Source organism: Populus trichocarpa, chromosome 6, assembly GCF_000002775.5.
Source record: "Populus trichocarpa isolate Nisqually-1 chromosome 6, P.trichocarpa_v4.1, whole genome shotgun sequence".
Lineage (NCBI taxonomy): Eukaryota > Viridiplantae > Streptophyta > Magnoliopsida > Malpighiales > Salicaceae > Populus > Populus trichocarpa.
This window is the reverse complement of record NC_037290.2, coordinates 8,525,766-8,537,819: the sequence shown is the minus strand read 5'-3', so window position 1 is coordinate 8,537,819 and position 12,054 is coordinate 8,525,766. Positions and strand designations below refer to the sequence as shown.

The 12,054-nt window shown below is 34.4% G+C and overlaps 2 protein-coding genes across 8 annotated transcripts; one reads left to right on the top strand and one right to left on the bottom strand.

The window, feature by feature from the left end:
• The first annotated feature begins 4,104 nt into the window (after positions 1-4,104).
• Positions 4,105-7,043, top strand: LOC7484635 (mannan endo-1,4-beta-mannosidase 6). Of its 6 annotated transcripts, none has more exons than XM_052454112.1 (8): positions 4,105-4,349; positions 4,452-4,475; positions 4,904-4,987; positions 5,072-5,352; positions 5,486-5,679; positions 5,794-5,916; positions 6,033-6,244; positions 6,406-7,043. In XM_052454112.1, the coding sequence occupies exons 1-8, from the start codon at positions 4,243-4,245 to the stop codon at positions 6,836-6,838; spliced, it is 1,458 nt and encodes a 485-aa protein (XP_052310072.1). In that variant the 5' UTR covers positions 4,105-4,242; the 3' UTR covers positions 6,839-7,043. The 6 variants fall into 6 exon arrangements, with proteins under 6 accessions (XP_052310072.1, XP_052310071.1, XP_052310074.1 ...); XM_052454111.1 differs by having other exon boundaries at positions 4,901-4,987; XM_052454114.1 differs by lacking the exon at positions 4,452-4,475.
• A 1,637-nt stretch (positions 7,044-8,680) lies between these two features.
• LOC7497580 (serine/threonine-protein kinase STN8, chloroplastic) lies at positions 8,681-11,520 on the bottom strand. Of its 2 annotated transcripts, XM_024603880.2 has the most exons (5): positions 10,630-11,520; positions 10,234-10,407; positions 9,589-9,993; positions 8,962-9,325; positions 8,681-8,876 (listed from the first exon to the last, which is right to left on the bottom strand). In XM_024603880.2, the coding sequence occupies exons 1-4, from the start codon at positions 11,206-11,208 to the stop codon at positions 8,978-8,980; spliced, it is 1,506 nt and encodes a 501-aa protein (XP_024459648.1). In that variant the 5' UTR covers positions 11,209-11,520; the 3' UTR covers positions 8,681-8,876; positions 8,962-8,977. The 2 variants fall into 2 exon arrangements, with proteins under 2 accessions (XP_024459648.1, XP_024459647.1); XM_024603879.2 differs by having other exon boundaries at positions 8,681-9,325; positions 10,630-11,517.
• Between the last annotated feature and the right edge of the window lie 534 nt (positions 11,521-12,054).

Here is a 12,054-nt window from a genome sequence, read left to right as displayed (position 1 = left end):
AATCCAAAAAAAAATCCTGTAAATTATCCAATTATGAAAGAAAACTGAAATAAACAGGGGGGGGGGGGGATCTACACCTAGCGCGGAGCAAGTAATAAGGAACATGAAATTTTTTGTTCCTAGTGGGCCAGCCATGTGTATAAAGAAATATTGACAAATTGTGTGTGAACTGAGAAAATAAAGTAGAATGTTTGATGTGATGGATGTTTGGCATGTTGTGATGTATGTGTTGGAAAATTATATGTATGGAAATGGTGAGATTTGGGGTAAAATTGTAGTATTGTTTAGCTATTAAAATTGTAGGTAAATTGTAGGTGTGAGTAAATTATGTTTGGGAAGGTATTTCAATGTGGTTTACATGTTGAATGTGAGTTGGCTAATTGGGTTTGGGGGTTATTGATCGGAATAAATATGCTTGAAAATAAGTTTAGGAAGAAATGATAATCGGTAGATGTTATTTGGATTAATCGAAAGGTTAATGATAGATTTTGAGATATTTAGAAAATAAATCTATGTGTACAGTGATTTAATTGTGTTATATAAAATTTTAAAGTTATTTATGTTTTGTAATTGACCGTAAAAGTGATAATATTGCATGTGAATTATGAAAAACTATAATGGTGATAACCAGTAGATAATTATGATAAATTGCAATGGTAACTAGTAAATAATTTTAAAATACTACAATAGCAGTAACTAGTAGACAATTATAATCGACTACAATGATGAAAATCAATTTATAATAGAAATTAACCACAACAACAAAAATAAATATTGTTAGGTAAGGTGGTCTAAGCTCATTTGAACAAGTCATAAGAAAATTTAATTGATTTCGATGAAATTCTTAATTATATGAATTAGGATTCATGATTGAGAATTTAGGAGCTTTGTAAATTAGTGTTAGAAATGCTAAAACATGTAATAAAAGATTGTTATAAATGTGAAATTGGTGTTATTAAGAAGGAAACATGGTGAGGATTTGAGTGGAGGTGGCCAACCAAGTGTAGAAAAACAAAGAGAAGTATTGTTTTGATGTTTATGAGTTGATATTGTAAAGAATTAGTGTAAAGTATATGTTAGAAATTATTGAAAGGACATTAGATCATACATATTGAAATGTAGTATTGGAATGAAGTTTTCATAAAATATATAAGTGAGTGTGTTGTATTTAAATAATAGTTTTGTAATGTAAAAATTGTAATTTAAACTATGATAAAATTTAAGAAAAACATTAGAAAGGAAAAGAAAAGAAAAAGGTTTATGGCTGAATATGTATACAAAATAAGGGGGACAATTGAAAATGAAGTAGTAATTGAATTTGATTATTTGAGAGTTGATATAATGAGAAAAGGTTAAATGATAAGTTATATGTGATAAGTATTTAGTATACTTGGAGCTAGTTGGAGGAAATAATAAATAAAACTTTGAAAATGAATTGTATAATCGGATGCAAGTTAAAGGAATAGTGATATGTTATGAAATGATATAAGTATTAATTTATGGTACCTTTTTTAGATTCAGGAGAGGTACCAAGAGTGATATCTTCTACAGCAGCAAGAGCACGCTCAACTAGAGGTGCAGGTAGGTGCTTATGCATCTTATCTTTTTAATTATATAATTTATTTCTTGAAATTGCATTAGATTTGATAATTGTTATTGAAACAAAATTGAGTATGATATATGAAGTAGGAAAAAAGAAAAATAAATAAAGAAATGAGGTACAAATAACAAAGGTTGTGTTTGGAAAATTGATTATGTGAAAGAAATCTAAGATTATGTTGTTGCCATTGATGAACGGTAACCAATGATTTGTTGTTTTCATTGTTGAATGGAAGCCGCTATTTGTTGTTTCCATTGTTGAATGAAAACCATTGTTATGTTGCTACAATTGATGAATGGTAGCCAATGATTTGTTGTTTTTATTGTTGAATGAAAGCCATTGTTTGTTGTTTCCACCATTAAATGGAAACCATTGTTATGTTTCTATTGTTGATGAATGATAACCAATGATTTGTTAACCTTAAGAACCATTTTTATCATTAGTCTTCTCAAATTTCTTCCTTCCTTTCTCACTTTGTTTTTTCAAATCCTTAAATTGTATTTTTCTTTTTTCCAATTATGTTTGAACTTGCCCCATCACGATACATGATTGTCGAAACAGTCTGCCACATCGCGTGGACACCATGACTAGTTAATAAAACACTAAAGGGTATGTGGGTAAATCAATGTAGTCACTCCCACAAAACACTTTTTATTATAATAATGTTTTGTTTTGGTTATTTTTCAATTTAACCCTTCAACAACCCAATATTTTTTTTATTTAAGTTTTATTTTCAATTTCATCTTTCAATATTATATCGTTTTAAGAATTGTGCTTTGTAGTTATTTTTAAATTTTTTTTATGTTAGGTTAGTTTCATGGATTTAGTTTTTTTCTTTTCTCGATTTAAGCCTTCAATACTAGATATGTTGGAAGTGGGGCTTTATAATTTTTTTTTATATTTTTATATGAATTTATCCTAATCTTATGATCCAGGTCGCGGGTTTAACAGATTAACTCGAGTTAACTAGAATTATTTTTTTTATGGGCCTATTTCTCTAATTGATTTTTTTTCCTGATTTCATACTACAATATTGGGTTGGTTGAAAATTGGTTTTTGTAATTATTTTGAATTGTTTCCTATGAGATTATCCCATAATTTTTTAATTGGGTTTTATAATTTTTTTATTTGATTTCCTTGAAATTATTTTGATCTCATGATTCAGATCATAGGTTTGATAAGTTGCCCCAAGTTAACTTTTTTCATTTGTTTAGTCATTTTTTAATTGAGTTTTTTTTTATTTCACCCTCCAACAACTCAATTTTTTTTTCAATTTCATCTTTCAATATTAGATTTTTTGGGAATTGAACTTTGTAATTATTTTTAATTTGATTTGTGTAAAGTTATCTCAGTCTCATGAATTTATTTTATTTTATCTTGATTTCAACTTTCAACATCGGATCTGTTGGAAATGGAGCTTTTTATTTTTTTTATTTTTATTTTATAAAGTTATCTCGGTCTCATTACCCAGGTGGTTTAACAAATTAACATGTGTTGACTTAGGTTATTTTTTTAATTGATTTTTTTTATTTTATCCTTCAACATTGAGTTGGTTGAAAATTAGACTTCATAATTTTTTTATTTACTTTCTATGAGATTATATTGATCTCATAACCCGAGTTGCGAGTTTGGCAGGTTAAACCGAGTTGACTTTAGTAGTTTTTTTATCCTTTTTTTATTTTTAATTTCATTTTTTAACATTGGATTAATTAGAAATTGATTTTCATAATTTATTTTGATTTGTTTTCTATAGAGTTGTTACGGTCTCATAACTTGAGTTATAGATTTAATAAATTAAGCCGAGTCGATCTAATATGCTGCGGTCTCAATATTTTTTTTAAAAAATAATGATTCAATATGTCACCATATCAATATTTTTTTTAAAAAAATTATCCAATATATATCATATTTTGAGTGAGTTGCAGACTCATTATTAGAATTTCTATTTAAATAACCTGTCTTCAATTCTATATTATAAAAAAATTCAACGTTTAATTTTTTGATTCTCAATCTGATATTTCTCGAAGAATAATATATTTAAATTTAGTAAAGTTCAGTTTAGTTTATTAATTAGATTTCTTATCTCTAATATCCATTAATATTCTACATTACGTTTTATTTTACTCTCATAGTATATAAGATACTAATATTATGAATTTTTATCAAGTCAAAAGTGTTCATAATGATTTATTGTTGCCTTCATAGAGAAATTGAATTATAAACATTGAAGCACTATTAATTAATGAACAATTCTACATCGACAAACTCTTTAAATTCAAGTTAGATTCGAAGACTTTGAGATATATTATAGCCGAGATTTCCACTCCTTAGTCTCTATGAAAAATATTGATTGTGAAATCTTGTATCTTATTCGTTTCTTTCATGCTGGTAGCCATTGTTGTGCTGCCCATCGAATATATTTAGGGGCATCAAATGATGAAAATATTAAAAATTGTTTGTTCAAAAGGCTAATATAGAAGACAGATAAGACCCAAAAGGAGAACAGAAACAATAAATCATGTGATAGTGGATGAATCAGGCAGGTTTTGTGAGAGGACAATCAAGTCAAAGAATGCCATTGCCAGGCAAGTTAAAATGGGGATTAATCTAGGGTTTGCCACATAGAGCATAGCTGCTCCCTGATGCGTCACAAAACATTCAAGTCAAGTTCGCAACAGATCAGTTTAGTATTGCTTACCTTCTTATCAGCTCTCCTCTACTTCCCCCGATTGCTTTCAGCAGAGAAATGGTGTTTATCAATCTCTGTACATTGTCTTTCTATCTATAGATTTATTCTTTCCTGTATTTGTCTATATATATGCTTACTGCTTACCAGCGCCATAGTCTCCAGGAGATGCAGTGACCTTGAAGTAAGGTCAGTGACATCTGAACTAAAAAGTTAAGTGGTTTTTAAGGGTCTCATTTTCTTGTAGGACCCTTCAGACTTACCTTAGGAGTCATACCTTGAGCCTTATCCAAGTATGCACATAGACTTATGTATCTGTGTTTGGAAGAGAAGAAAATGGCTGAGAAAGTGCAAGAATTGAAATTTTCTTGGCTTTAAAGCTAGAGTGTTGATCCCCTCTTCAACACTCTTCTTGTATATCACAGTTTCTGTTACCCAGTAAAAGACAGAATTAGATGATCAATATGCATATAAATATGTGGTCCAAGGAAGAGGAGTGTGCAACACTTGGCTTGCTGACTCAATACAATGGATACCCACAAGAGGATATTTGGTTTCAAGATCATATTTTTCGTATCCATTTTTATTCTTCTTAATGAATGTTTAAAATGCAGCAGCTTTGGTGTTATGGATGGTGACCAATGGGATACAACAGCGGAGGAAGTAGACAATCATTTGCCATCTTCTAGCTCAAGTCAAGGGTAACCATAAGCAAGGACTATCTCATTTAATTTTCTGTAAAATGAGATTGTTACGTTTATTACTCTGATTATTCAAATGTTCAGGGCCTATGAGTTGAATGATGTGGGAGAAGATGAATGGCAAATGGTGGCCAGAAAAGGAAACCAGTTTGTGATCAATGACCAACCTTTCTATGTCAATGGATTTAACACATACTGGTTGATGGTGTTTGCTGCTGATCAATCTACAAGAGGAAAAGTCACTGAGGTTTTCCAACAAGCATCCTCAGTTGGTCTAACAGTTTGTAGGACTTGGGCTTTTAATGATGGCCAATGGAGAGCTCTTCAGAAATCTCCTGGTGTTTATGATGAAGATGTTTTCAAGGTACTGTTGCCTAGTTTTTGGGCTTATAACAGATGCAACCTCGCTAGGCCACTGATAGCTAGGCTGCCAAAGCTATTTTACTTTGCGTTCTTCACGTCTCATGATTTTTTTTTCTTTTTTTTTTTTTGAGCTGGCCTTGGATTTTGTGGTGAGTGAAGCAAAGAAGTACAAGATCAGGCTCATATTATCGTTGACTAACAACTGGGATGCATATGGTGGAAAAGCACAGTATGTTAAATGGGGAAAAGCTACTGGCCTTAATTTGACATCTGATGATGATTTCTTCTCGCATCCAACACTCAGAAGCTACTATAAGGCTCATGTCAAGGCAACTTTCATACTGCTGTCCCAAAAAAACTTTTTTTTTGTGCACTCTGACATCGAACTCGGAAAATAATCCATTGACAGTTGGTCTTACAGTTTCTTTATTCATTGAATGCAGGCGGTACTGAATAGAGTCAATACACTCACGAACATAACCTACAAGGATGACCCTACAATATTTGCTTGGGAGTTGATGAATGAACCTCGGTGCACCTCAGATCCCTCTGGTGATAAACTGCAGGTTTGTTGTTCATCAACACTTGATTTTACATTAATCCTATACAAGATATTCTGATAGCTGGTAGTGCTTTGTGCCATCATTTTCTAAAGCAATTGAATGTTATTGTTTTTTTATAGTCATGGATAACAGACATGGCAGTATATGTGAAGAGCATGGATGCAAAGCACTTGGTAGAGATTGGATTGGAGGGATTTTACGGTCCATCGGCTCCTGATAGGGCCCAGTTCAATCCGAATTCATATGCTACACAAGTTGGAACTGACTTTATCAGGAACCATCAGGTTCTTGGTGTTGATTTTGCTTCTGTTCACATTTATGCAGACTCCTGGTAAGTACTCACTGCATCAACAATGACAAAAAAAACTGACACATTAAATTGTGCACTATTTCTGAGCGCATCATTGTTTGCATTGTGGCCTATTTAACTTTGGATGCAAATTACCTTTTCTCATTTAGGATCTAAACAAATAATTAAATCTATTGATGAAGGATTTCGCTAACAATCTCGGATTCTCATATCCAATTCATCAAGTCATGGATGGAAGCTCACATAGAGGATGCTGAGAGATATCTGGGAATGCCAGTTGTGTTCGCGGAGTTTGGTGTTTCTTCAAAAGACCCTGGTTACAACACATCATTCCGTGACACGATGATTAACACAGTGTACAAGACCCTCTTGAACTCAACCAAGAGAGGTGGGAGTGGAGCTGGGAGCCTTCTGTGGCAGATTTTCCCTGATGGGACTGACTACATGGATGATGGATATGCGATTGTTCTATCAAAATCTCCTTCCACGTCAAACATCATTTCCCTCCATTCAACCCGAGTCGCAATCTTCAATTCCATGTGTTCGTGGAAATGCAAATGGGGCTGCAAGAAGAAGAATCCCTTAGAGGCCCTCTTCTACCATGATGATTTGTAAAAGTACCTCACCAATCACAACAGAAAAGGGAAGAAGTACAGTAGTCATGATAACACCCTTGTTTTATAGTACCTCCAAAAACATTAATGTTGGTGTTGTTAAATAAAGTGAATGGCTTAAAGAAAGAAATTTGTATTTCACAAGCTGTTATTGTATTATCTGCCAAGCAATTTTACGTCTTCCACCCTTGGTTTTTCAGTTCAAATTGTCTGTTACAAAGTTCTTCCTTGCCACTCTTTGTATTAGGTATCCACTTCCTCCGATTCTAGTAACTAGTATCAAAAACATGTTCTGGCTTTCATTCTGCAACATCTAAAGCTTAAAAATTATCAAGAACCAACTAACCATTCCACGAGTAAACATTCGTTAATCTCTTCGGCGTCTAAAACATGAAAAATATTACCCATGGTAGCATCGCTCGTGAAGATCATCTCTGTCTTCTTTGGTTGGTTAAAAGAGAGACTTGGAAGGAGGATTCTGTATCTACCATGTGCCACGTTGGCAGTGAACTCATCATATAGGCATGCATGGGACTGCATAATGGTTTGGATGATGTTCGTCAGGTTCTGGCTTGGTTTCGGTACTGGATATGGCTACCCTCTTCCCGCAACCTTAACAGCAACAGGCTTTTCACCCACCAGTTGTGCGATTCCGGGGCTAATGAATGGAACTTTATGCCCAGTTGTTATAGTCACCGCTGTTTCTAAGATGTTCTTTAATCTGACAGATTAATGATGTCTATCCTCCTTGTCTTCTATCAATTGTATTAGTTAAGGCAAATTAATGGACACATTGAGATCGTTAAGTAGCTTGGATTGATGATTGTTTCCAGCCTTAGAAAAGTTGCATAGAAACCATTATAAATTAATTTCCACTCAATTTTTCAGAAAAATAGCTTAATACTTGTGTTCTTCTCTGTTTGCAAATCGTCTCCAATATGTCTCTAGCTGTTTAATTGCATCTGTCATGTCCAGTGAACACGATGCGAGCACAGGCTAGTTAAGTTTTGCCTAAATAAAAAACCACAAGTTCTGCATAAATCAGATTTTGGAGTAAATGAGACATCAAACGCCTTGGCCATTACGCATAAGAGATCTACTTTATCTAGTTCAACTTCTTGCAACATCATTAAAGAAAGACATTGTGCTTTTTGTTATGAATCTTTTTTCCCCTCCGCCGATTATAATTGCTGTAAAGCAGAAGTCATATAATCTGTTGAACGTTGTTCGTGCACTTCTCCATGACCAGAGGAATGGCAAGCAGGCTTCTAATTCACGTAGTAAACATTCAAATGATTGATTCAATGCCCAATTGGTATTTAAATTTCTCACCCAAGCATGGTATGGTAGACCACTAAAAGAGCATGGTACGTAGGCCTCATGCATAAATTGATTTTCACTTCGGCACCTATGGTTGCCGTAAAATTTATAGATCAAACTAACAAGATTAGCAGCAACTGGAATTAGCAAATTTTATTGCAGAGAGACAAGAAACATTTTGATTTTTGAAAAAGAAACCTCTACCATAATATGAAAAATCAATGAATGGAACTTTGGCCTTATGGCTGTTCTTATAGCACAAGTGCCACACAAAAATGAGAGAGCTATGTGCATAGAATAACAAATCAATTACCCTGGCCATTGCCTGCAGAAACAGCAACGCTCACGAAATAGTTAACAAGCAGTTCACAGTGGCGAGCCTCTTCCGTATTCTCATCATCAAATCAAAAGGAAACAGGATGCAACAGTTTGATATCATAACTTGGATTGTTTAGAAGAGTACTCGCTTGAGACTTTTATCATGCAATGAGAGCAATATAATGATCGAGACAGATGAGGCACAAGGTCTGAATAGGAGGAACCATGAAATAAATTGTTTCTCAGTTTTAGGAGGCATCAACCCTTCAATCAACAAGAAGACAAATGGATGGTGAACAGCACATCTACAATTTTATTTCATTAATTTGTTGAATTTTTAGTGTTGGATGATTCACTACGTTCCACCCATCAGACAGGCTCCAGTGCTGTATATGATAGGCCTGATTTTTGACATGTTATGCCAAGAAAAATAAAAACAAATAAAAGAAAATGGAAAATTTAAGGGAGCAGAATATGGACTCTCGCATCACCAGGAAGGTATCTATTTGATTAAGCTAAACTTTGAAAGAACTGCAGCTGCCTGATCACCACCCAACAAGAAATAAGGATGCCTTAGAGCAGCAGCAGCTGATAAACGTCCCCTTCCAAGATAACCTCTCTCTGAAATCAATTTTGTAGCTAGATCCCACCCTCTACCCGAGTCAAGTTCAAGAATTGTCAAGTCAGGCCTCAATCGAGTGCTCTCCCTCCATTTATTCAAGTCATATCTAGCTTTCTTTATTTCTGTATTGAAATTCTTTAAGCCTGATACAGGCCTTAAGCTTGGTATTGCCATTTGCAGGAGAACAATCCCAGCAGAGTACGTATCAAATAGATCAGGACTGTTTAACTGCAGCAATTGTTGCAAATTTCATTTCAGCATACTAGAAAACTTCAGTTAAAAGACCAAGTCAGTGAGCAGGGTGAAGTGATCATATAAAGGCTGGCTAACAAATCAGATTAGAACCCAATCAGCACTCGATAAATAGATGTGCACATGGAAAAAGCAAACTTATAGAGCCTGTCAACAGATTAGATGAGAATTAGCGAAGGAAAGTGAAAATTTGATACATTTGGTTTCATATTTGGAGAAGAGATTAGATGGTACAGTACCTGCCATATAACTGGAGAAAGAAGGGCAGCAACCGGCTCAGGTGGAGGACTTGGTGTCTCCTCTGGGAGCACAAATAGTTCTGGTGGACAATAGTCCGGATCAAGCAGACTTTGGTCAGGTATGTAGTTCTTGCCAATCCGGAGGTCAGTGGCCGCCCCAAAATCTATGAGCTTAACCTGTCCCTTCTTTGTCACCACTAAATTAGCTGGCTTTACGTCCCTGTGAACAATCCCAGTATCATGGATTTTCTTAAGTGAAGTAATAATCTGGCGCATTACTTGCTTGATGATCAATGCACTTCGTTTAACAGAAACAACTCCTTGCAAGACACGCCCAAACATGACAGACTCTAAGTTAAAAGGGAAGTTACGATCTTTCATGTAATCACCAAGGGTTCGATCTCCCTACAATTGGTGCATGGGACAATAGTTGTATCATTAAATGAATTTAGAACTGTAAACAAATCTGTGTGCATCAAGATTGATTTGAACCAAAGTTTCAAAATAAACAAATGAAACTGCAAAAGTCCATTCCATCCAAACTCATATGTAAAGAACTCGCAACATATTAGGGAAGTTAAATATAGAAAATACTTTTGATTTAGTTTTTCAAAGTTCTTGGAAGATTTCCAGCTAGGTGAGTACCTCAAATTTCCAAACAAGCCATTTTCCACCCTTTGTAAATTGGGAACTCGTTTGATCAGCTACAAAACTTCCAAGGAACTTAGCACATGTTTCAGGAGCTGCTCTTGACAGCCTGTAATTAAACCACTCCTCAACTTCGCCGAATTGTTCTGCCCCTGTGATTCCTACCTTCACCTGCACATTCCCATTAATATCACCATCACTTCCACACATTCCAGATTGAATTACAAAGTTGATAATTCATACGCAAGGAGGAGGGCTGCTATAAGAGTGAGAACTCATCTTTTGATTACATTTTCCTCTTTAAGAATTAAAATTCATTGAATGTTCTAAGAATGATTATCTTTTGATTACACTTTACTTGTATTCTTTTATATAAAGAATAAAAGAACTTACCTTTTTTAGTATGACCTTTTCTTTGAACCTCTCATCCAACTGTAATGCTCTTCCAGTTCCCCTCTTCGGCACCTTCTCCTCTACAGTTGCATTCCTTGGAACAACCACCCCAGAATAGACAACACCAAAAGAACCTTCTCCCAGTTTATCCCCAACCAGAAAATCACTCCTCTTCAAGTTCCTCCTTCCAGTCAAACTGTCCAAACCAAGTTGCAGAGGAGCAAGAAGGTATGCATCGATGGCACCTATGAGAATACCAGGCCTTGCAGTTAAATAAATCCATGCCACCCCAGCAAAAACCAGAAGACCCCATTTCTGCGTATCTGACAGTTCCTCAGTAACACTCTGAAATTGCACCAACCCAGATTGAAAAGCTGGGAATTGGTCCAGTTGAAGAGTGTTCTCCAATAAATCATCTGGAATGTTGCCGAAAAATGCTTTACACCTGCCTGGGTTACTTCTCAAACGGTCAGTGAAAGAAGGTGTATCATGATGCAAAGGAGGCTTGAAAGCAGAAAAGCAAATAATTTTAGGATTCTGCTGAAGTGCAGGTGTCATAGGTGATATCAGAGAAGCCATACTGCTTCTTCGGCGGGGAGTGAGCTCTAATGTAATGAGCTCAGCTCTGCCCTCAAGAAAATGCAGCTCATGTCAGCAAAGGCTGATCTTTTGCCACATGCCATACACAAATTTATCCACTGAGAAGGAAATTCGTGGACAAAGATACAGCCCCATTTCCCTGCCAAGTATATTCACAAGCTGATAACGGGCCTAAGGTTTTGTTCTTCTCTTCGTTGAATAAGACGATTTTGGGCTTAACCATGACGGGATAAACTCATAGCTTCGAGGGGCAAATGCATACCTTTTCATCGTATAAAATTCCAATCAATTTTGTTTTTAAGTCAGCATAGCTAAATATACGAAAAATCTTGTTTGTTTTTAAAAAAGTGATTTTAGAAAAATTATTTTCTAAATTTTTCTGTGTTTATTTACGATCAACTTGAACAACGGAAAACACTTTCCAGTTAAAGAAAAATTTAGCTTAGTTTCCAAAAAAGTGTTTTCCTGAAAAATTTGAGCGAAAAACACTTTCCGAAAATTGTAAAAAAATTAAAAATATCATATTATTTACTGATTATATCAAATTTGATCTTCAAACTTTTAAATGATATATATTTAACTTTTTAATTTATAAGATTTGTTTCTCATTATTTTAATAAACTTGAAAAAAATAAAACATTAATAAGTTATTTTTCAGCTCATTTTCCATTACATCACCAAATACTGAAAAGTGTTTTCCAACTTATTTTTCATTACACTACCAAATATCAAAAAATAATTCATTTTTCCGAAATTCACTTTCCCAGAATTCACTTTCCAAAAAAAACTACTTTCCAACAAACAAACAAACAGAACTAATTTACT